Genomic DNA, 25,652 nt, shown 5'->3' on the forward strand with positions numbered 1-25,652 from the left:
AACTATTATCATGTTTAATCAAAAGCAGGCAATGACAAAATCTGTAAAAGTGTAACAAAGTTGTTTTCCTTTCCATATTGCATGGCAGTTGGAAACAAATGATCTGCTTAAGTCTTGCTCAGTTTTATTTGTGTGTGAACGTGTGCATGTGTGTGGTGTTGTAGTGGGAGGCTTTGTAGTGTTGAGTGAGAAAAAGGGATATGGCTATGATTAAAGTAGGCACTAAAGCAAAGGTGGTAATTGGGATCATAAACACTCACTTTTCCGTTTACCCCTCTAATGAAGCACTCCTGTTTATTCTGAGCAGACGATTCACCCGAAAAACAGCATCCACTCTGAGCTACGAGTGTTTAGCACCCTCCAGATCTGCGTATAGTATGGTAGCATGATGAAGGATGTCAACAAATACTAAGGGTACATGACGCAGCATAACTGGCCAACAGTAGACATGATGTTTTTCAAGGGCTAACACTGTACCGACATCGTGCTGAGACTTCTGCTAGTATGTTTAGTATTTAGCTAGTATATTTATATAAAACAAATCAAGAGAAAGAACAAGTGAAACAGAAATATAAGTCAAGTTTTTGTTAAAATTTTGCTTAAACTTTAAACAAATGTCCAGAAAATCTGAAAATGCTAATAATAATCCATCCATCCATCCATCCATCGTCAACCACTTATCCAGCGTACAGGGTCGCAGGGGGGCTGGAGCCAATCCCAGCTGACATCAGGCGCAAGGCGGGGTACACCCTGGACAGGTCGCCAGTCTATCGCAGGCAAATAATAATAATAATAATAATAACTAAAATAATAAAAACTCTTTATTTGTATTGCAAATGTCAATGCAGGTAACAAACTGCTTTAAAGCAAATAATGCAAAACATGCATAAGTTGAAATGCTACCTCTGTGCATATCTTAGGAGTTGAGTACATTGAGACGCTGGTGGCACTAATTCTCCAGTTAGGTGCCATTAAATCATTGCAGAAGAAGAGGGCACCGGTCAAACCTCAAATGAACAAAAAACACATAGAACACATGATGCAAATATGGCATTTATATGTGTTTCATGTATTAATTAGAGGAAAGTTATGTATCCTTATATATAGGCAAATCACATGCTTCAACCTACAATTTTTCAATTCAATTCTATTAAAAAAGGTGGTCTTCCTTCCTTTCTGAAAATGAAAGATGTAATAGAGTTTAAAAGTCAGAAGAAATAAGATTTAGTGACAAAGGTTTTGGCCAGGGACACAGAATCCATGGTCCTCGTGGATCAAGGCTGGAACAGATCCTGACAGTGTGCATTGCAGGAGGGAGTCTCAGCCTGCCCGATCATACACACAAATCTGTGTAAATGACTGAAAGTAGTCAAATTTAAATATATCAAGTCTAAATAGTGGAATCTCCCCATAAAATACACAAAACATGTAATTCCCCATAGGCTCCAGAGGACACAACTTCACTGTTCTCAATGAAAGCTACACATTTACCAGCATTACATTTACATTACATTTTTTTCTTGATTTTACCATTGATGAGTTCTTGTGAGAGGTGCTACATTCAGCCATGAAGAGAATAACTGCTTACCCAGCACTTCTTACCCATAAACATTTCTCAGGAGAGCCCTATCAGCGTACAATAGCACTGGGTAGAATAGCAAATACCAAATTCGGTAACGGTTGAATCACTGTTGTAGAAACTGTCAATAGAAATGGACATTAAATAACAGGAAAGAAAATCTTTAGAATAATTTGTTTTTGGCAGGATGAGGTCTGTTTAAATGGCAGGTTTTATAGAATGCTACCTCTGAAGCTGATAAACTAAACAATGAAAAAAGTACTCAAAAAATGATATAGAATTTAAACATATTAAAAGAAGTATATCTGCAAACTGATATATTCATTTCAACCATACAAACACAAAAAACACACTCACAGCAGTGAAATAAGATGTAGTGTTTTTAGTCTTTGGGAAACTACAATCATAAAACAGATTTTTTTATGGCAGCTAAGACAGGGAAAAGTCAAACTTAAGCACTGGCGGTCGTGACAGAGTCAGACCTAATTCTTAGCTAAACAGTCATTTTTCATCTATTTCTCTGCAATTAACCTTGCAAATGTGAGTCTGTTTGGTCTCCCTTGGCTGTGTCTTTATGAAGATACATAACACTGGAGGACAGAACTGTCACGCAGTCCAGACACAGGCGTATTTTACTGCTGATCTGAGCTCTGCCAGGCTCTCCTCACACACTGGCGGTAGCTGCTGTCAGACAGAAGAGATATAGAGTCAAAGTAACTGGCTGCTCATAATCGTAAATATCAGCAGGGAAAAGTCAATGTTGCTTTTCTCATCAGGACGAGGGTTTTTTTTCATCAGTGAAGAAAAAGTCACAGGTTTTTCTATTAGGACATCAAACTGGGAAATATTTGGCTGATGTGTTTGATGCGTGTTTTAATAAGACGTGTCCTTCCTCTGAAATATCAGAGGACCTAAGATGTTACAAATCCCAAAGATTATAAGCAGCTCATCAACTCTGGGTGTATTTTCACTGGTTTGACAGATGCTTTATTATGACTGGAAGTACTAAATAGTACGCCTGCCCTCTGGCTGCTTAGATTAGGATCTCTTTAATATTCTTCTCTTTCCCTTTAAAAAGCAACATATATCTATTAGGCCATCTGCGTTTCCAGTTCAACCCCACTTTTAAACATGATTCTTTTCGACTTTTCCGCTCACCCAGTACAAGGAACGTTAATTTTTCGTAATCCTTTGAAGAGGGGACCTGGAGGAAGCTCACCCAGTCAGTGTGTTCCCTTCGCCTCTCCAAGTCCAAATTCTGTGTGGCATGTTTGACATTGCGAATGAAAGGAATAACGCAGGTTGTCAGGTAGGAAAGAGCCAGGCTACAAGGCCACAGCAATCAAGAAAACTTGGTCCGGCACTAGGCATGACTTCAATAAAATACCTCCAGTCCCACTTTTAAAAGCATTAGTCCAGGGCAAATTAAAAAGTAGAGTGCAATTAAAAGAAATCACTGTGTAAATGTTAGCATGTGGAAGTTTTTCTTTTCCTCCTCCTCCCACCCCCCTCCTCCTAGCTGAACAAAGAATGCCCCAGAGGCAGAGCTGCGCAGCTGCTCAATATTACTACATCCATGTGTTTTGAATAAGACCCCATTATAATCAAAATCATAAAAAAAGGTAATGTGGCTCTTTTAAACATTTAAATTTAAGTTAACCAATGAAGAGTTCAAGCCTCTGAGAGCATTTCTGCAGTTCCTAATTGAATGAATCTTAAAAAACTGATTAAGCAACCATCAAAGAAGCCATTATTTGTAACACATATATTGCTCTATAGAATGCATTAAAATAAGTTGTACAATGACATTACTAGTTCTATTTCTGTAAACAATGTTTGCCCTTTTAAGCAGATGATGCATTGAGGGAGAGGCATGTATTATGCAGGACTGTGAGATAGAGTTTACAAAGTATATTGTCAATATACAATCAGCTACAGCACACTGAAAGTGTGTGAGGTAGGCTGTCATTTCCAAAAAACTCAAAACTACATGGGCTCTGCAGCTGCACAATGGCATCTTCAGAATTATGAGAGGTGCCCTGGTGGTCTTGCAATGCATTCCAGGGTTCAATATGGCTGCCAGTCTTTATTAGGCAGTTGGCTGATGGTCGACTTTGACTTCTCAGATGCTGGTGATATGAGATCAGCTGTTACTAGACTTGAAGCAGTGACTTTTTGACATTTATAACTTTCTTGAAGAAGAATGGTAATAAAAACAATTAAACTAGCTGACTTACTTAGACAACCTGTGGTAGTCAGAAGAGCTCATACAAAGTGGATTTGTAGTGAATTCATTTTCACAGAAACCAGAGGACCAAATTGCGGATACATTCTGTGGGGCCCACTGGTCTGCAAAAGTCTGCTACCCTTTTGTTAAAAGTCACTGAGGGTGTCGCCTCACACCAGGACAGATGAGTTTCCATGGGAGGAATGAAGATGTCTGGCCAAATCCACTTTTCCCCCTTATTAAAATGGATATTTCCGAGCTGTCAGAGGGTGAAGTCTGGGTTTTCAGAGACTCTCGCTGACAGTGGGCTTCCTTTCCCCATAGGTTCAATATCTCCTGTGGCTCTCCCTCCCACTGTGCGGTATAGCGGGTTCCTTATGACTCCCAAGCCAGCACAGCTCTGGCAAGCTGTTCACTTTTCACATAATGGCGCACACACTAATTTACTGAGACTGTACACTGTTTTGGGTCCGCGGTACAATTCCCACGTTCCAGCTGAGAAAATATATCATTAGTCCCTCATCGTGTAATGCTTGCCACGTTACGTTATAAAAGCTGGGTGTAAAGCGACATGGATAAAACAGGAGTGATTTCCAGTGTGCCTGATTTTGACCGCCTGCTTGGAATAAGTGGTGGGTGTTAAGAATTTGAAAAGGGGACAAGATGCGGTGTTGAAAAGGCCATTTTGCTTACTAAATACTCTTGGGTGGCTGGAAGACTAAGCATTTCCATTGCAAATGTCTCCACTAACGTGTTACAGCCATATGAGTGTATGTCTTTACGAGCCTGCCTTGAAAGTTATATGGATTAATTAACTTTCCAGGCAAATTAAGATTCCATGCTAATTCTAGTCTAGGTACGTTTTATGAGATCTAGACAGAAGATGGGTACAGCACAAATAAGTTCCTTCCCCCACACGTGTTTACTCTCTGCTGTAATGCTTGATGAAATAATAAAAAGAATTTTGTTCACTGCTCAGAGGCAAAGACCGCGCAACTTCATAGTAGACCAACATCCACTGAACTGTCGCTGAGCCCACGTGTTGCTCTGTCATTACGCACTGAGAGGGAGTGAAGACCCTTTTTTGGGTTTTCTTCACTTCACAAACATTTTTACAGGCGTGACAGGCTGCGACCGAGCATGCCGCTACAGACAGCTCTGTCACCTCAAAACAACCACCCCGCAGGGCCACACGAGACGGCTAAATATATCACCTCCCAGGAAGCAAAACAAAAAAGAAACTGTTGGGTCTGACTGGCTATCTTGTGGCTTAATTAACCGACGTAGGACACAGTCATAGCAAATTATAGGCCAATGGAAGCTCTTTGACTGGATGCTTTGTAGGCTTTACCACATGGCGACCACAGTGCAAATGGCCTCTCATATCACTCATCGATGCCATATTGTACACCCATTCACCCCACTTCACGTACCCATGTTTACTCTCTGTTTTGCACTCCTACCTTTCCGGATTGCCTAGACACCATCTTCTACACCTCCGTCCCTCGCTATCTTTAATCACAAGTCCATTCATGTGGCAGCAATTTGGGCCAGCCAACACCCAGTGGTGAATGTGCCTGACCCTCTTTCTGCCCCCTCCAGCCCCCCTGACACCCCCTTGAAAGCCACATCTATCGCTGGGGCCTTCAGGGCCCTTACTGGCTGCCTCAGCCCATTAAAGCCAGGCTGTCAGGATTGTGTGAGTTGGGGGTATTACAGGTTACAAAATGTCATTCTGGGCCTGTATGTGACCTAACTGGCCTCGCTGCCTGCTCAGTAATGAGCATGGCAGTCTACTGTACTGTGTTAAACACATATAACAGTTTCTGAAGCTCTATAATCCTATTTAAATGGCCTCACTGCATAGTTTTCATAGACGTTTCTAGCAAGCATACAGTAATGTCGTTGTTTTAATGAAAGTCATAAGCATAATTAAAACCAGTGTGGCTTTGCAGTGGTATCTGTTATTAATATCTTTAAGCAGGATTAGTGGAAAAAAATTAAAAAGAACTTAGATTAAAGCAAAACCCATTGATGCATTTATTACATCCTCATATTAGGAAATAGTGTAACTTTTTTGCACCCACAGTAGCAGAACACAGGTTTTGTTAGTGCAAGGGCTCCTGTTAAATTGTTTCATTGCCACAGAGAAGCAGTGGCCTCTGACTCGGTGCAGAAGACATCATCCGCTTACAAGCTCTCACAATAAAACCCATGCACGCTGTAATAAGCCTGGCTTTGTTTCGAATACATCCAAGTGAAAACATTTATTGGACTAATTACAATGGTCTCCCATTGGATTTTCTTCCTGTGTTACACATGCTTTGGCAATGTTCCCAGTATTGTGTCAAAACGTTTCTCTACTCACGACTGTGGTACTGCCATGCATGGAGAGGCAAGGAAAGACGGAAAAACACACATTAAAAGAAAACTAGGAAGAGTATGATTAGAATGATGATTTCTGGGCCTCAATTTCAACAGCAATCTGCTAACCTGAGCTCCGCATGAAAAGTTGCATTTGGACAACACTGTGGCTGTCATGTGCTACTAATTGCCATTGTGAGAGATTGTGTAGTGACAGTCTGCGAATGTGAAAACAGTAGTTTTATATTGTTAAAATACTGGTAACCTAGGTGTTCCAGATAATTATTCATGAACACATAGGCCAAAAAATGGAAACTTGGAAAACACAGACCTACATTGCTTTTTAAGGGTTTTTTTCCCCACAACACTGAAACATAATGAATTTAAGAAGGATTTTGGACAGAAAAAATACTTTCACATTTTAAACAAATCCCTACAAATTGATCTACATGTACAAATGTAAAATGCTAAATAAATAGTTGCACTGAATATTTAAAATGACAAGCTTCACTGACAGAAGCTATGTGTAATTCTGCTGAACTAAGTTGTTAGTCATTTCAGTTTAAAATTCGTCCACAGTGTTATATAAAAAAAATCATGTTTTCCAGAAGGAAAACTAAACTAAACTAACTAAAACATGGCCTAATAAGACCAATATTAAGAAGTTTTAGCCGTCACTCTGAACACTATGTCTGGTATTACCCAGTGGCGGCTCCTGCCAAATCTCTCAGGAGGGGCAATTGTTGCAATGATGGCTAAGATGACCAGTTCAATGGTCTGAGTCTGCTATAAGACAAGGATTGTTCCTTAGGCTACATACTGTACAGTATTTGTGGACAGCTACTTCCTGAAGTTCAATGTCAATGTCTACAATAAATGAACAGTCCACAGTGAAGATCAACTGATCTTTAGATCTTTAGATGCAAAGGCAACTACTTTAATGATCAATAATGAAAAAAAAGATTTACTCTCACATTCATCTGATTTATCTGTGACAAACCTTTTATTTAGGTACAACAAATCCAGAGGAAAGTGCAGTGGCAATGGGCTGATAATGTGCAATGAATAAAATTATTAATCTTGCATTGCAGCTAAGGGACCCATCTCAAGTAATAGGCTACAGTAATTTAATTATGTTGCATATACTGTATATGAAGGTGGATCAAACATAGCTATTCTTAAATGTTTAATGGATTACAGATGAACCTAGTATTTATTTTCATTCTTTTAAGTTACACACATTACACAAGACTAATAAGGTAAGCAGAGAGTTGTAAATAATCTTGAATGTTCTTCAGTTGTTATCCTGTAGTTACACAGTATTATGAGGGGTGTGGGCTGTATTAACAGTATCCACTGTTCTCCCGTGCTCCATAATGCAACAGTAACAACGAGCTGCTCTCCCATTCTTCCTCTGTATTTACACATAAACAACAAGGCATGTAGGGGAAATATAAAATATATATTCTATAGTTTTTGGGTTATTTTCTGTGTTGCTTTCCTACTTCTCCTTCTTCTTCTTTTTATCCTCCTCTGACTAAGATGCCAATGATGGCCACATAACGCTACTTCCTCTTTCTTCTGTGGTTTCTGGCAATCAAAGAAAAAAATATAAAATAATTGTTACTGGTTAAGTGCAGTAAAGTTAACTTTAAATTGACTCCACCACCACACATAAAACATGGCTTAATAACAATCACATTTAACATAATTTAATATAACATTCGGCTTAAAAATAACAATCAAAATTTTGGATTTGCAGTCACAGTTATTAGCTTAGCCTATGGCAATTTATACAGCATAAATTAGCCTAGTGGTTGAATTTTCAGCCTGAACATACGTTTTAAAACAGCAGCTGATTGTAGTGAGAGCAACAAGCTGGAGGACTGCCGAGTCATTTTCAGGTGGCAGAAGCGTAGCTCTGCTGCTGGGCGCATGACGTAAACACGTAAGGGCGAGCCCTCCCGGAACCCACAGAGATTGCATTGCAGTGCTTGCAGTTAAAAAAAAAAACCTGCCTTTACATGAAAGTTTATGAGAGAGATCTGAGCGAATTACCACCAGACTGAAATCGCCCCAAAAGGGGCGGGACTCCATCGGAGACGACATGAGGCTGATTGGACAACGATATACAGAGGCAAACTGTCACAGCTAACTAACAGTGTGGTAGAAAGTGTGAGAAAAATCCCCTGCCTTTCCCTAAAATACACACTGCCACTGGTATAACCATGGACCAATGGACGTTGTGTCTGTGACGTCACATGTTTCTGAAGAGATGTCTTGAAACTCAGGGGGGCAGAGCCGACTGTCGTTATCTGGGCAGTGCATCACTCCCAGATAATCAAAAATAGGCAAGCAGCCAGCGGTTTCAAATAAGACTCAATGTCGCCCGCTCTGGCCCCAGGGATGCACTTAACTATGGCCGCTGGCTTCGCTAACTTCCCGTTTCTCAAAATGGAGCTGCCAATGATCAGAGTTGATTTCTCAGCGGGTGTGTCGCTGAGTGGGAGAAATCTGTTAGACTGATCTACCAAGGTGCGGAGCTGGACTTCTGAATCACTGAGCCTCGCCTCCATGTCTATAAATAAACTACACTTATTACACGTACTATTATCGCTAAAGGAGGCAGAGGAGTAACTGAACATCTGACACACCGAGCAGGAAAAAGTAGGGGAGAGAGAGGGAGAAGGAGAAGCCATCGCTAGCTGCTGAGCTAAAGTCGCTAGCTGCTAAGCTAAAGTACTGTAGCGTCAGCTACCAAAACTTTTGAAAACAACTATGAGATTAAACAGCAGTCACTAAAGATGGAAAGAACTGTGAGTGCTAAGGCAAAATTACTGTAAGAATAAGTGTTTAGCGGACAGTTGGCTGCTGTAATCTAACAAATTTAGTTGGTATTTAGCGAGAGCAGCACAACACGGTACCAACACACAAGCACCGGAAACGTAAATGAGTCGACACGCTTACCGCAGTACGTCAGCAACCTCGTCCAACATGCAACAACGTCTAAAGCTAGTAAGCAACCCTGGATAAATGACAGCATTCTCAGCCTAAAAAGGGAATGCAGGAAAGCAGAGCGCAGATTGAAAAAATCCAGTCTCCAAGTCCATTACCTCAGTCTGAAGGATTTATTAATTAACTACAATAACATGGTTAAGGATGCGAGAACACACTATTTTTCTGAACTCATTACTACACATAAACACAATCCCAGGTTTCTGTTTAAGACTGTGGATCAGCTGGTAAACCCAACCCTCCTTGTGCCTCAGCTGGAAATAATGATGACTGTGAATTGTTTTTATCTTATTTTACCAATAAGGTCAATCAGAGCCTCTGTTACTCCCACGGCCTCTTACTCAGAGGTTCCTCACCAGCAACAAGAGAGTTTTAACCAGCTTTATCCCATCGACTTTTAAAAACAGTATCACAAATCAGAGTGTCCTCCAGGCCACTTGATGTAATACCTACAAAGTTTTTACTGAAAGTAATAGATTCTGTTGGGCCCCATTTGATCTCTGTTTTCAACAGCTCCCTATCTACTGGTTGTGTCCCTGATTATTTTAAAACGGCTTGCGTGAACCCACTTTTAAAGAAACCTGGTTTAGATCCCTCCCTTCATCAAAATTTTTGACCAATTTCAAAACTGCCTTTTATTGCAAAGATTCTAGAAAGAATTGTGTCCAAACAGCTGCTCACTGTACTGGAAAATAACAAATTATTTGAAAAGTTTCAGTCTGGTTTTAGGAAGTACCACAGCACTGAGACTGCCCTGCTTAAAGTCACCAATGACCTTTTAATGTCTGCTGATGAAGGTATGTGCTCAGTCCTGGTACTCCTGGACCTTAGCGCTGCTTTTGACACCATTGATCACAACATCATGTTAGACAGACTGAGACACTGGGTGGGGATCTCTGGTACTGCCCTAGAATGGTTTTCATCCTACCTGTCAAATAGGAAGTTTTGCGTGTCTGTAAACAACTATGTCTCTTCGTTCTGTCAAGTTAAATATGGTGTGCCTCAGGGGTCGGTCTTAGGACCCATTTTGTTTTCCTTGTATCTGCTTCCCTTTGGACATATTATCCATAAACATGGTATTTCTTCATATTTATGCTGATGACACACAAATATACTTGCCCGTCAGATCCACAGACCCTGGAATGCTGAGTTCACCGACTGCCTTTGTGAAGTTAAAAAATGGATGTCAAATAATTTCCTCCAGCTGAACTCAGACAAAACAGAAATCCTGGTCATCGTGTCCCAGCAGATGGCAACCCAAATACTGCCATCTGCTGGTTCTCTAGTAAATCACATTAAGCCTGTTGCAAAGAACCTTGGTGTCTGGTTTGATAGTAATTTAAATTTCGAGCAGCACACCACAAAGCTTGTGTTGCAAAGCATGTTTTTATCAACTTAGAAAAAAAAAATTCTAAGTTGATAAAAAATTCGATCTATGTTAACTTTTAAGGACACAGAGACCATTTTACACGCATTCATCTCATCACGCCTGGATTATTGCAACAGCCTTTTCACTTGTTTAACCCAAAAATCTACTGATCGACTCCAGACTGTCCAGAACTCAGCTGCCAGGCTTTTAACCAGAACAAAGAATTATGACCACATCACCCCTATTTTAGCTTCATTACACTGTCTCCCAGTGTGTTTTAGAATTTCCTTAAAAATTTTATTGATCACTCTTAAAGCTCTTCATGGCCTCTCGCCTTGTTATATGTCTGACCTGTTAGTCCCATACACACCAGCACGTACCTTGAGATCCTCGGGCAGAGGTCTGCAGTCTGTACCAGAGTCTCGACTGAAAACTAAAGGGGACAGAGCGTTTGCTGTCAGGGCCCCGAGGCCCTGGAACACCCTGCCTGAGGAAATCAGGTCGGCTGAGTCAGTGAACTCTTTTAAGTCCCATCTTCCCTACTTTTATAGGAGAGCCTTTGGCGATCTTATTTGACTTTATTTTATCCCTTTTATTCTATCTTACTTATTATATATTTATCATAAATGTGTATTTTAGTCTTTTCAATGTTTTCTTGCTTTTATCTTGTGTTGTTTCTGTATTATTGTTTTTTGGGTATTATTGTCTTTACACTTGTTAAAGCACTTTGTAACTTGTTTTTGAAAAGCGCTCTACTAATAAAGATTATATATATATATATTATATACGCCGGCCTCCTGCCCGACCTCAAGAGAGGTCTCTCCTTCGTCGGCCTCTGGTGGGTCCCCGCTGTCATCTGAGACCTCCGGCCTCCGTGGAGGATTTGCCTTCACTGCCAGCCTCCTGCTCGGCCTCCAGTGGGTTTCCGCCCTCACTGTTGGCCGTCCTGCCGACCCCGTGAACTCTGCCAGTTGGGTCAACCTCCGGTTCGTCCCTCCAAACTGTTGGGTCCCCCAGATCTGCCTGGCCTGTTGGGTCGTCCTCCGAGACGATGCTTACCCATACTTTTTCCTGCGACTGTATACGTCAGAGGTCATACGCCTCTGGAGCAAGTGCGTTTCCAGGCTCTTGAAACATTGGGGGCTTAGCCCAGCCCCCATTCCCCCCACCGCCGCCTAACCAAAGTAAGCCTATGCTGGTGAATTTTTCTGCACCAATTTATTGAGGAAATGTCTTTATTTAGGCTATATAAAAGGAAACACAAAATTCAGGTGACAGGTGACAATTCAAAATATATATCTATAGTTAATAATATAATACAGTAAGGCTCTCAGGCATTCTGTACTGCTGTAAAATATGTTTATCCTGTAGATCAACATTTCTCATCTAATTTCATCCCTGCCGAGTCTACATACATACAGGCTGGGTGGGATTTTCGCAATCTAATGAGAATGAAGTCTCATTATTTTTAACAAACTCTACCTGACCCTCTGCTGTGGAGTAGGTTACCCTGCGTTATTGCTCTGCTGATGTGGTGGTAGGCTACCTGACACAGAGCCCTTCTGGGACTGTACTAGATGAGATGAACGCAGGTGGAAAGCCGAAACTAAAAACATTGTGATCAGACAGAAATCTCACTACACATCCACACAAATGTTAACTTCGGCATCATGATAAAGTGCAGTTCAACCGATTCAGAGAGAATTAAGCATCCTGCAGAGAGAGTGTCCCAAACAGTGCCAAGTGTCTTTGAGCAAGGAGGACAGAGACCTCAAACAGAGCGACAGGTGTGTCATGTTATTCTCTCACTACTTTGTTCTTCATTGAATGTAACTGAAATATGTTTGCAAGAATAGAATGAGTATAAGCATTATGCTCTATGATAGAGATGGTTTTCTAAGCACACTAGTTAGGGATAAAAAAAACAAGATAATCATTGATCTGTGGGACAGAAAAATGACCACTGATAAGGAATTTCCCATTCTCATTCCCAGCATCCCTCAGTGCGTGATGCAAGCCTGTTCCTGGGAGCAGGTAGTGTACTGTAAGTGCTGTCAGTGATGAGGCAACAGTGGCCTGTAAGTCAGTATATAAACCAGCACATTTTTCACGCTCAACCATCAGACAGGAGAACTCAGAGTCAAAGGATTGAACAACTTAAACCTCTCAAACCCTCCTAAGATGAAGACACTCAGTGTTGCAGTTGCAGTGGCCGTCGTGCTCACCTTTATTTGCCTTCCGGAGAGCTCTGCTGTCCCAGTCACTGAGGTGAGTTAATTGACTTGACTAACGCGCATTTCAGTCACTGATGCTAAAATGTGGCTCCTACTATAAATGTGCACAATTCATTAACAGGTGCAGGAGCTGGAGGAGCCAATGAGCGATGACAATCTAGCTGCTGCACACGTAGACATGTCAGTGGAATCCTGGAAGGTTTGTTCAGTTAACTGGTTAAACTGAGACAAATACACTGAGCTGTCTCAAATCTGAGAGGGGGGTGTTTTCTCAGAGTGACTGATGATGCTGGAGATGAACACCTTGCTGTGTCTTTTGTCTTTCACACAGATGCCATATAACAACAGACAGAAGCGCGGCATTAAATGTCGCTTTTGCTGTGGCTGCTGCATCCCCGGCGTCTGTGGATTGTGCTGCAGGTTCTGAGGATTCCTGCTCCAACAAACACTAAATATTAATTTCTTGTGCTTTTTGTTTTAAAGCAGTTTTACCACCTACAGTTGAATTTATGGCTGTACACTTTTGAGGATTCGGTTATGCTGTAATTACTGTGTGCTCAGTGATGTGACCACGTCATCCACATGTTAAATTTCTTCAAAATACTAAAGTGTATCATCACAATAAACTTTAATGTTACTAATATATTGTGTGTAACACTGTTGTTTTATCAATGAATATGCACAATTGACACATCACTATTCTCAATACATTCTCTACAGTCATTATTCCAACACTCTCAGTTACATAGAAGTGATTCAATAACAGCCAGTTCTTGAAAACATTGACACGTCTGTTTCTTGTTTCTTGAAAAAATCTCCAGTGCCGATGAATTGATGTGTCATTTTTCTTGCAGTAGTGATATCAAACCTGCACAATATTTGTTGGTGATGAGATCAACTTAATCTACTACGGTTTTTAGTTCCTGCATAAATATACAGTAGGGTCAGCAAACATTTGCTAAATAAAGCGAGTTTGTGTGTGAGAGATTAATTGAAACATGTCACCATAGTTTTTGCATATTTGTCACAAATGATGCAGCTGTGTTGTTTTGCATCAGCATTTTATTGATTTTCCACGATTCAGTTAAGGTATCCACAGTTTTCAAAGTTTAGGCTGAACTTTGAACCTATCAACAAACAGGTTAAAGAAAATTGAGACAGAACACTATGAAATAATAAAGCAGTTTAAAGTATGAATGCAGTTAAGTGTGTGCATAGGTACTCCTTCTTTTGGCTCTCTTTTATCTCCTGTTGCTGTTTTATCTGTCCGCTCACACACTTGTCCCGGTGAAACAGGGAAAGTAAACAACTATAAATGTTCTTTTAGTGGAGCGTATTAGCAGAATTTCAGGAGCAGGACCATAGGTTAATCACACCACTCCAGTTATTTCCATAAATATACAGTTAGTCCATTTCCTCTTCTTTATTCTCACATTCTGCCGCCCTCCTCTTTCTCTATCTTGTTTTCTCATCTCCTTCTTCCTCTTCGGGGTTATGAGGGGCTCAGTCGTGCCCAGATGCTTCGGCTGATCTTCCCCACAATGTCTCGAACACAGTATCCAGCAAGTGTAAGCCTCGCACTTTTGGCTTATCAATAAAACGTATATGTTGACAGCGTGGTCCTTTCTGGTGAAGATATTGTTTCAATAAACACATAAAACATGTCTCACTTCTCACACACAGTGAAAAGTCATTAAATATTTGTTTCTTTTAACATAAATAGAACCAATTTAAACTTAGCTTTAAGTTAAACAATATAGCACTGCATTCACAATTCCATATCATTTTTCACAATGCTTTCAGTATTAATATTTAAGAATATTCAACATTTCTTACATTTTAGCTCAGAAACTGCATGTTTTCAGATAAGGATACACACTGAAAAATATGTTTACTATGATGTCACATGGTTGCATTAGTTGTACTTAGACTTTTGGGTTTGATTGCAAATAAATGCCACACACAATGCATAAAACGTGATTATTTAAAAGGATGTGGGGATTTGCTAAATAAAGTTTGTTGCAGATAACGAAACGAGATCATTAAGCCTGGATATGACGTGCTTCCTCACAGAAGTGTAAAGTCAAGATGAACGTTTAAAGATCAGGAAATGATGATGTTTTATTATTATGTGCATTTTGTTATTTTGGTCACATGAAGAAAGCATGTGTGCCAACAGGGAGATCAATAAATGAGTGCAGTCAGGGATTTTTGGTTATTACACAATATATATGGCAAGACTAAAGTTGCTGAACCTTTAAATGGCTTCTATAATAACTGATCGTTATGTTTTTTATGGGTTGGTTGACAATGAACTTAATTAAAATAACATTGTCTTTACTATCATTCATGTAACACAGTTTAAAATGTTTCAGTGTGTTGTGTATATGGTATGCATGTACTTCTGCAATAATAATAAGAAAATTAAATCTTTTGCAAAATCTGCTGTAATTTTAATGTGTGTTCTTCATTGTATGTAACTGAAATATGTTTGCAAGAATAGAATGAGTATAAGCATTATGCTCTATGATAGAGATGGTTTTCTAAGCACACTAGTTAGGGATAAAAAAAGAAGATAATCATTGATCTGTGGGACAGAAAAATGAAAATAGAGAATTTCCTATTCAGCACTGATGAGGAATTTCCCATTCTCATTCCCAGCATCCCTCAGTGCGTGATGCAAGCCTGTTCCTGGGAGCAGGTAGTGTACTGTAAGTGCTGTCAGTGATGAGGCAACAGTGGCCTGTAAGTCAGTATATAAACCAGCACATTTTTCACGCTCAACCATCAGACAGGAGAACTCAGAGGAGCTGACAAGAGTCACCAAAGAGTCAAAGGATTGAACAACTTAAACCTCTCAAACCCTCCTAAGATGAAGACACTCAGTGTTGCAGTTGCAGTGGCCGTCGTGCTCACCTTTATTTGCCTTCCGGAGAGCTCTGCTGTCCCAGTCACTGAGGTGAGTTAATTGACTTGACTAACGCGCATTTCAGTCACTGATGCTAAAATGTGGCTCCTACTATAAATGTGCACAATTCATTAACAGGTGCAGGAGCTGGAGGAGCCAATGAGCGATGACAATCTAGCTGCTGCACACGTAGACATGTCAGTGGAATCCTGGAAGGTTTGTTCAGTTAACTGGTTAAACTGAGACAAATACACTGAGCTGTCTCAAATCTGAGAGGGGGGTGTTTTCTCAGAGTGACTGATGATGCTGGAGATGAACACCTTGCTGTGTCTTTTGTCTTTCACACAGATGCCATATAACAACAGACAGAAGCGCGGCATTAAATGTCGCTTTTGCTGTGGCTGCTGCATCCCCGGCGTCTGTGGATTGTGCTGCAGGTTCTGAGGATTCCTGCTCCAACAAACACTAAATATTAATTTCTTGTGCTTTTTGTTTTAAAGCAGTTTTACCACCTACAGTTGAATTTATGGCTGTACACTTTTGAGGATTCGGTTATGCTGTAATTACTGTGTGCTCAGTGATGTGACCACGTCATCCACATGTTAAATTTCTTCAAAATACTAAAGTGTATCATCACAATAAACTTTAATGTTACTAATATATTGTGTGTAACACTGTTGTTTTATCAATGAATATGCACAATTGACACATCACTATTCTCAATACATTCTCTACAGTCATTATTCCAACACTCTCAGTTACATAGAAGTGATTCAATAACAGCCAGTTCTTGAAAACATTGACACGTCTGTTTCTTGTTTCTTGAAAAAATCTCCAGTGCCGATGAATTGATGTGTCATTTTTCTTGCAGTAGTGATATCAAACCTGCACAATATTTGTTGGTGATGAGATCAACTTAATCTACTACGGTTTTTAGTTCCTGCATAAATATACAGTAGGGTCAGCAAACATTTGCTAAATAAAGCGAGTTTGTGTGTGAGAGATTAATTGAAACATGTCACCATAGTTTTTGCATATTTGTCACAAATGATGCAGCTGTGTTGTTTTGCATCAGCATTTTATTGATTTTCCACGATTCAGTTAAGGTATCCACAGTTTTCAAAGTTTAGGCTGAACTTTGAACCTATCAACAAACAGGTTAAAGAAAATTGAGACAGAACACTATGAAATAATAAAGCAGTTTAAAGTATGAATGCAGTTAAGTGTGTGCATAGGTACTCCTTCTTTTGGCTCTCTTTTATCTCCTGTTGCTGTTTTATCTGTCCGCTCACACACTTGTCCCGGTGAAACAGGGAAAGTAAACAACTATAAATGTTCTTTTAGTGGAGCGTATTAGCAGAATTTCAGGAGCAGGACCATAGGTTCATCACAACACTCTAGTTATTTCCATAAATATACAGTTAGTCCATTTCCTCTTCTTTATTCTCACATTCTGCCGCCCTCCTCTTTCTCTATCTTGTTTCCTCATCTCCTTCTTCCTCTTCGGGGTTATGAGGGGCTCAGTCGTGCCCAGATGCTTCGGCTGATCTTCCCCACAATGTCTCGAACACAGTATCCAGCAAGTGTAAGCCTCGCACTTTTGGCTTATCAATAAAACGTATATGTTGACAGCGTGGTCCTTTCTGGTGAAGATATTGTTTCAATAAACACATAAAACATGTCTCACTTCTCACACACAGTGAAAAGTCATTAAATATTTGTTTCTTTTAACATAAATAGAACCAATTTAAACTTAGCTTTAAGTTAAACAATATAGCACTGCATTCACAATTCCATATAATTTTCACAATGCTTTCAGTATTAATATTTAAGAATATTCAACATTTCTTACATTTTAGCTCAGAAACTGCATGTTTTCAGATAAGGATACACACTGAAAAATATGTTTACTATGATGTCACATGGTTGCATTAGTTGTACTTAGACTTTTGGGTTTGATTGCAAATAAATGCCACACACAATGCATAAAACGTGATTATTTAAAAGGATGTGGGGATTTGCTAAATAAAGTTTGTTGCAGATAACGAAACGAGATCATTAAGCCTGGATATGACGTGCTTCCTCACAGAAGTGTAAAGTCAAGATGAACGTTTAAAGATCAGGAAATGATGATGTTTTATTATTATGTGCATTTTGTTATTTTGGTCACATGAAGAAAGCATGTGTGCCAACAGGGAGATCAATAAATGAGTGCAGTCAGGGATTTTTGGTTATTACACAATATATGGCAAGACTAAAGTTGCTGAACCTTTAAATGGCTTCTATAATAACTGATCGTTATGTTTTTTATGGGTTGGTTGACAATGAACTTAATTAAAATAACATTGTCTTTACTATCATTCATGTAACACAGTTTAAAATGTTTCAGTGTGTTGTGTATATGGTATGCATGTACTTCTGCAATAATAATAAGAAAATTAAATCTTTTGCAAAATCTGCTGTAATTTTAATGTGTGTTCTTCATTGTATGTAACTGAAATATGTTTGCAAGAATAGAATGAGTATAAGCATTATGCTCTATGATAGAGATGGTTTTCTAAGCACACTAGTTAGGGATAAAAAAAGAAGATAATCATTGATCTGTGGGACAGAAAAATGAAAATAGAGAATTTCCTATTCAGCACTGATGAGGAATTTCCCATTCTCATTCCCAGCATCCCTCAGTGCGTGATGCAAGCCTGTTCCTGGGAGCAGGTAGTGTACTGTAAGTGCTGTCAGTGATGAGGCAACAGTGGCCTGTAAGTCAGTATATAAACCAGCACATTTTTCACGCTCAACCATCAGACAGGAGAACTCAGAGGAGCTGACAAGAGTCACCAAAGAGTCAAAGGATTGAACAACTTAAACCTCTCAAACCCTCCTAAGATGAAGACACTCAGTGTTGCAGTTGCAGTGGCCGTCGTGCTCACCTTTATTTGCCTTCCGGAGAGCTCTGCTGTCCCAGTCACTGAGGTGAGTTAATTGACTTGACTAACGCGCATTTCAGTCACTGATGCTAAAATGTGGCTCCTACTATAAATGTGCACAATTCATTAACAGGTGCAGGAGCTGGAGGAGCCAATGAGCGATGACAATCTAGCTGCTGCACACGTAGACATGTCAGTGGAATCCTGGAAGGTTTGTTCAGTTAACTGGTTAAACTGAGACAAATACACTGAGCTGTCTCAAATCTGAGAGGGGGGTGTTTTCTCAGAGTGACTGATGATGCTGGAGATGAACACCTTGCTGTGTCTTTTGTCTTTCACACAGATGCCATATAACAACAGACAGAAGCGCGGCATTAAATGTCGCTTTTGCTGTGGCTGCTGCATCCCCGGCGTCTGTGGATTGTGCTGCAGGTTCTGAGGATTCCTGCTCCAACAAACACTAAATATTAATTTCTTGTGCTTTTTGTTTTAAAGCAGTTTTACCACCTACAGTTGAATTTATGGCTGTACACTTTTGAGGATTCGGTTATGCTGTAATTACTGTGTGCTCAGTGATGTGACCACGTCATCCACATGTTAAATTTCTTCAAAATACTAAAGTGTATCATCACAATAAACTTTAATGTTACTAATATATTGTGTGTAACACTGTTGTTTTATCAATGAATATGCACAATTGACACATCACTATTCTCAATACATTCTCTACAGTCATTATTCCAACACTCTCAGTTACATAGAAGTGATTCAATAACAGCCAGTTCTTGAAAACATTGACACGTCTGTTTCTTGTTTCTTGAAAAAATCTCCAGTGCCGATGAATTGATGTGTCATTTTTCTTGCAGTAGTGATATCAAACCTGCACAATATTTGTTGGTGATGAGATCAACTTAATCTACTACGGTTTTTAGTTCCTGCATAAATATACAGTAGGGTCAGCAAACATTTGCTAAATAAAGCGAGTTTGTGTGTGAGAGATTAATTGAAACATGTCACCATAGTTTTTGCATATTTGTCACAAATGATGCAGCTGTGTTGTTTTGCATCAGCATTTTATTGATTTTCCACGATTCAGTTAAGGTATCCACAGTTTTCAAAGTTTAGGCTGAACTTTGAACCTATCAACAAACAGGTTAAAGAAAATTGAGACAGAACACTATGAAAGAATAAAGCAGTTTAAAGTATGAATGCAGTTAAGTGTGTGCATAGGTACTCCTTCTTTTGGCTCTCTTTTATCTCCTGTTGCTGTTTTATCTGTCCGCTCACACACTTGTCCCGGTGAAACAGGGAAAGTAAACAACTATAAATGTTCTTTTAGTGGAGCGTATTAGCAGAATTTCAGGAGCAGGACCATAGGTTCATCACAACACTCCAGTTATTTCCATAAATATACAGTTAGTCCATTTCCTCTTCTTTATTCTCACATTCTGCCGCCCTCCTCTTTCTCTATCTTGTTTCCTCATCTCCTTCTTCCTCTTCGGGGTTATGAGGGGCTCAGTCGTGCCCAGATGCTTCGGCTGATCTTCCCCACAATGTCTCGAACACAGTATCCAGCAAGTGTAAGCCTCGCACTTTTGGCTTATCAATAAAACGTATATGTTGACAGCGTGGTCCTTTCTGGTGAAGATATTGTTTCAATAAACACATAAAACATGTCTCACTTCTCACACACAGTGAAAAGTCATTAAATATTTGTTTCTTTTAACATAAATAGAACCAATTTAAACTTAGCTTTAAGTTAAACAATATAGCACTGCATTCACAATTCCATATCATTTTTCACAATGCTTTCAGTATTAATATTTAAGAATATTCAACATTTCTTACATTTTAGCTCAGAAACTGCATGTTTTCAGATAAGGATACACACTGAAAAATATGTTTACTATGATGTCACATGGTTGCATTAGTTGTACTTAGACTTTTGGGTTTGATTGCAAATAAATGCCACACACAATGCATAAAACGTGATTATTTAAAAGGATGTGGGGATTTGCTAAATAAAGTTTGTTGCAGATAACGAAACGAGATCATTAAGCCTGGATATGACGTGCTTCCTCACAGAAGTGTAAAGTCAAGATGAACGTTTAAAGATCAGGAAATGATGATGTTTTATTATTATGTGCATTTTGTTATTTTGGTCACATGAAGAAAGCATGTGTGCCAACAGGGAGATCAATAAATGAGTGCAGTCAGGGATTTTTGGTTATTACACAATATATATGGCAAGACTAAAGTTGCTGAACCTTTAAATGGCTTCTATAATAACTGATCGTTATGTTTTTTATGGGTTGGTTGACAATGAACTTAATTAAAATAACATTGTCTTTACTATCATTCATGTAACACAGTTTAAAATGTTTCAGTGTGTTGTGTATATGGTATGCATGTACTTCTGCAATAATAATAAGAAAATTAAATCTTTTGCAAAATCTGCTGTAATTTTAATGTGTGTTCTTCATTGTATGTAACTGAAATATGTTTGCAAGAATAGAATGAGTATAAGCATTATGCTCTATGATAGAGATGGTTTTCTAAGCACACTAGTTAGGGATAAAAAAAAGAAGATAATCATTGATCTGTGGGACAGAAAAATGAAAATAGAGAATTTCCTATTCAGCACTGATGAGGAATTTCCCATTCTCATTCCCAGCATCCCTCAGTGCGTGATGCAAGCCTGTTCCTGGGAGCAGGTAGTGTACTGTAAGTGCTGTCAGTGATGAGGCAACAGTGGCCTGTAAGTCAGTATATAAACCAGCACATTTTTCACGCTCAACCATCAGACAGGAGAACTCAGAGGAGCTGACAAGAGTCACCAAAGAGTCAAAGGATTGAACAACTTAAACCTCTCAAACCCTCCTAAGATGAAGACACTCAGTGTTGCAGTTGCAGTGGCCGTCGTGCTCACCTTTATTTGCCTTCCGGAGAGCTCTGCTGTCCCAGTCACTGAGGTGAGTTAATTGACTTGACTAACGCGCATTTCAGTCACTGATGCTAAAATGTGGCTCCTACTATAAATGTGCACAATTCATTAACAGGTGCAGGAGCTGGAGGAGCCAATGAGCGATGACAATCTAGCTGCTGCACACGAAGACATGTCAGTGGAATCCTGGAAGGTTTGTTCAGTTAACTGGTTAAACTGAGACAAATACAAAATACTAAAGTGTATCATCACAATAAACTTTAATGTTACTAATATATTGTGTGTAACACTGTTGTTTTATCAATGAATATGCACAATTGACACATCACTATTCTCAATACATTCTCTACAGTCATTATTCCAACACTCTCAGTTACATAGAAGTGATTCAATAACAGCCAGTTCTTGAAAACATTGACACGTCTGTTTCTTGTTTCTTGAAAAAATCTCCAGTGCCGATGAATTGATGTGTCATTTTTCTTGCAGTAGTGATATCAAACCTGCACAATATTTGTTGGTGATGAGATCAACTTAATCTACTACGGTTTTTAGTTCCTGCATAAATATACAGTAGGGTCAGCAAACATTTGCTAAATAAAGCGAGTTTGTGTGTGAGAGATTAATTGAAACATGTCACCATAGTTTTTGCATATTTGTCACAAATGATGCAGCTGTGTTGTTTTGCATCAGCATTTTATTGATTTTCCACGATTCAGTTAAGGTATCCACAGTTTTCAAAGTTTAGGCTGAACTTTGAACCTATCAACAAACAGGTTAAAGAAAATTGAGACAGAACACTATGAAATAATAAAGCAGTTTAAAGTATGAATGCAGTTAAGTGTGTGCATAGGTACTCCTTCTTTTGGCTCTCTTTTATCTCCTGTTGCTGTTTTATCTGTCCGCTCACACACTTGTCCCGGTGAAACAGGGAAAGTAAACAACTATAAATGTTCTTTTAGTGGAGCGTATTAGCAGAATTTCAGGAGCAGGACCATAGGTTCATCACAACACTCCAGTTATTTCCATAAATATACAGTTAGTCCATTTCCTCTTCTTTATTCTCACATTCTGCCGCCCTCCTCTTTCTCTATCTTGTTTCCTCATCTCCTTCTTCCTCTTCGGGGTTATGAGGGGCTCAGTCGTGCCCAGATGCTTCGGCTGATCTTCCCCACAATGTCTCGAACACAGTATCCAGCAAGTGTAAGCCTCGCACTTTTGGCTTATCAATAAAACGTATATGTTGACAGCGTGGTCCTTTCTGGTGAAGATATTGTTTCAATAAACACATAAAACATGTCTCACTTCTCACACACAGTGAAAAGTCATTAAATATTTGTTTCTTTTAACATAAATAGAACCAATTTAAACTTAGCTTTAAGTTAAACAATATAGCACTGCATTCACAATTCCATATCATTTTTCACAATGCTTTCAGTATTAATATTTAAGAATATTCAACATTTCTTACATTTTAGCTCAGAAACTGCATGTTTTCAGATAAGGATACACACTGAAAAATATGTTTACTATGATGTCACATGGTTGCATTAGTTGTACTTAGACTTTTGGGTTTGATTGCAAATAAATGCCACACACAATGCATAAAACGTGATTATTTAAAAGGATGTGGGGATTTGCTAAATAAAGTTTGTTGCAGATAACGAAACGAGATCATTAAGCCTGGATATGACGTGCTTCCTCACAGAAGTGTAAAGTCAAGATGAACGTTTAAAGATCAGGAAATGATGATGTTTTATTATTATGTGCATTTTGTTATTTTGGTCACATGAAGAAAGCATGTGTGCCAACAGGGAGATCAATAAATGAGTGCAGTCAGGGATTTTTGGTTATTACACAATATATATGGCAAGACTAAAGTTGCTGAACCTTTAAATGGCTTCTATAATAACTGATCGTTATGTTTTTTATGGGTTGGTTGACAATGAACTTAATTAAAATAACATTGTCTTTACTATCATTCATGTAACACAGTTTAAAATGTTTCAGTGTGTTGTGTATATGGTATGCATGTACTTCTGCAATAATAATAAGAAAATTAAATCTTTTGCAAAATCTGCTGTAATTTTAATGTGTGTTCTTCATTGTATGTAACTGAAATATGTTTGCAAGAATAGAATGAGTATAAGCATTATGCTCTATGATAGAGATGGTTTTCTAAGCACACTAGTTAGGGATAAAAAAAAGAAGATAATCATTGATCTGTGGGACAGAAAAATGAAAATAGAGAATTTCCTATTCAGCACTGATGAGGAATTTCCCATTCTCATTCCCAGCATCCCTCAGTGCGTGATGCAAGCCTGTTCCTGGGAGCAGGTAGTGTACTGTAAGTGCTGTCAGTGATGAGGCAACAGTGGCCTGTAAGTCAGTATATAAACCAGCACATTTTTCACGCTCAACCATCAGACAGGAGAACTCAGAGGAGCTGACAAGAGTCACCAAAGAGTCAAAGGATTGAACAACTTAAACCTCTCAAACCCTCCTAAGATGAAGACACTCAGTGTTGCAGTTGCAGTGGCCGTCGTGCTCACCTTTATTTGCCTTCCGGAGAGCTCTGCTGTCCCAGTCACTGAGGTGAGTTAATTGACTTGACTAACGCGCATTTCAGTCACTGATGCTAAAATGTGGCTCCTACTATAAATGTGCACAATTCATTAACAGGTGCAGGAGCTGGAGGAGCCAATGAGCGATGACAATCTAGCTGCTGCACACGTAGACATGTCAGTGGAATCCTGGAAGGTTTGTTCAGTTAACTGGTTAAACTGAGACAAATACACTGAGCTGTCTCAAATCTGAGAGGGGGGTGTTTTCTCAGAGTGACTGATGATGCTGGAGATGAACACCTTGCTGTGTCTTTTGTCTTTCACACAGATGCCATATAACAACAGACAGAAGCGCGGCATTGAATGTCGCTTTTGCTGTGGCTGCTGCACCCCCGGCGTCTGTGGAGTGTGCTGCAGGTTCTGAGGATTCCTGCTCCAACAAACACTAAATATTAATTTCTTGTGCTTTTTGTTTTAAAGCAGTTTTACCACCTACAGTTGAATTTATGGCTGTACACTTTTGAGGATTCGGTTATGCTGTAATTACTGTGTGCTCAGTGATGTGACCACGTCATCCACATGTTAAATTTCTTCAAAATACTAAAGTGTATCATCACAATAAACTTTAATGTTACTAATATATTGTGTGTAACACTGTTGTTTTATCAATGAATATGCACAATTGACACATCACTATTCTCAATACATTCTCTACAGTCATTATTCCAACACTCTCAGTTACATAAAAGTGATTCAATAATAGCCAGTTCAGGAAAACATTGAACACACAGGAAAGCCCGTTTCTTGTTTCTTGAAAAACGTGCACATGAAGTAATTTATTAAATCTTCATAAACATGTTCCTGAAAATCAACACAAAACAATAAGAAGAAATTAAAAAGGTTAACCTTCTGATATAAAATTTTTTGGCTCTCCTAAAAGAAATCTCCAATTTTTGTTTGTTATTACATTTTTCTTTGAGGTCAAAACCTGGCACCTATGCAACTTGACCACCAACAGTTCTGTCAGGGATTCTGGTGTGCTATGCTAGTATTGGCTAATGTAGTCTTATACCTCTAACCTTAAACTGAGAACAAAGCAAGCAGCGAGCTACTGAGTTCTGTAACTCCAAAATTTAATATTCATTTCATTCATTCATAAAAACTGTGTCACTGTCTGGGTAATTAACTGTTTTTCACTTTGCATACACAGTTACACTGAGAAAATATATTTTGTGATCCTTTAACAGACAGAATAAACTCAAAAAAGATCTATTGAAATGTAGTGTTGACATGTTAATTTATAGTTAAGATCTTCAAGTTTGGAAGCTCAAACTTAAATTCTGTTGACTGATACAAGTTTTAATTAAACACATTTATCTCACTATAAGCAAGCTAACTAAGCTAACAGCATTACATAAATATTAACAATGGGAGCATTTCTTATCACTTCATTATATCCAGTCACAAGTGAAATGCTCCCGTCATTTGAAAAAGTAGGCATTGACAAAAAAAGAGTAATCAGCT

At 39.0% G+C, this 25,652-nt stretch overlaps 4 protein-coding genes across 5 annotated transcripts; all 4 read left to right on the forward strand.

The window, feature by feature from the left end:
- Nucleotides 1-12,660: 12,660 nt before the first annotated feature.
- Nucleotides 12,661-13,431, forward strand: LOC119897995 (hepcidin-like). The gene is made up of 3 exons (XM_038712084.1): nt 12,661-12,822; nt 12,910-12,987; nt 13,120-13,431. The coding sequence occupies exons 1-3, from the start codon at nt 12,736-12,738 to the stop codon at nt 13,213-13,215; spliced, it is 261 nt and encodes an 86-aa protein (XP_038568012.1). The 5' UTR covers nt 12,661-12,735; the 3' UTR covers nt 13,216-13,431.
- A 2,133-nt stretch (nt 13,432-15,564) lies between these two features.
- Nucleotides 15,565-16,356, forward strand: LOC119897996 (hepcidin-like). Its single transcript, XM_038712085.1, has 3 exons — nt 15,565-15,747; nt 15,835-15,912; nt 16,045-16,356. Exons 1-3 carry the CDS (start codon nt 15,661-15,663, stop codon nt 16,138-16,140), a joined length of 261 nt encoding a protein of 86 aa, XP_038568013.1. The 5' UTR covers nt 15,565-15,660; the 3' UTR covers nt 16,141-16,356.
- A 2,130-nt stretch (nt 16,357-18,486) lies between these two features.
- Nucleotides 18,487-19,278, forward strand: LOC119897997 (hepcidin-like). Its single transcript, XM_038712086.1, has 3 exons — nt 18,487-18,669; nt 18,757-18,834; nt 18,967-19,278. Exons 1-3 carry the CDS (start codon nt 18,583-18,585, stop codon nt 19,060-19,062), a joined length of 261 nt encoding a protein of 86 aa, XP_038568014.1. The 5' UTR covers nt 18,487-18,582; the 3' UTR covers nt 19,063-19,278.
- Nucleotides 19,279-21,410: 2,132 nt separating this feature from the next.
- Nucleotides 21,411-24,768, forward strand: LOC119897998 (hepcidin-like). 2 transcript variants are annotated; one of them, XM_038712088.1, is made up of 3 exons: nt 21,411-21,595; nt 21,683-21,760; nt 24,457-24,768. In XM_038712088.1, the coding sequence occupies exons 1-3, from the start codon at nt 21,509-21,511 to the stop codon at nt 24,550-24,552; spliced, it is 261 nt and encodes an 86-aa protein (XP_038568016.1). In that variant the 5' UTR covers nt 21,411-21,508; the 3' UTR covers nt 24,553-24,768. The 2 variants fall into 2 exon arrangements, with proteins under 2 accessions (XP_038568016.1, XP_038568015.1); XM_038712087.1 differs by lacking the exons at nt 21,411-21,595; nt 21,683-21,760 and adding exons at nt 23,975-24,159; nt 24,247-24,324.
- The last annotated feature ends 884 nt before the right edge of the window (nt 24,769-25,652 follow it).

Source organism: Micropterus salmoides, unplaced genomic scaffold, assembly GCF_014851395.1.
Source record: "Micropterus salmoides isolate LMB-PRFRI ecotype aquatic unplaced genomic scaffold, ASM1485139v1 Ms_hic_scaffold_11, whole genome shotgun sequence".
Lineage (NCBI taxonomy): Eukaryota > Metazoa > Chordata > Actinopteri > Centrarchiformes > Centrarchidae > Micropterus > Micropterus salmoides.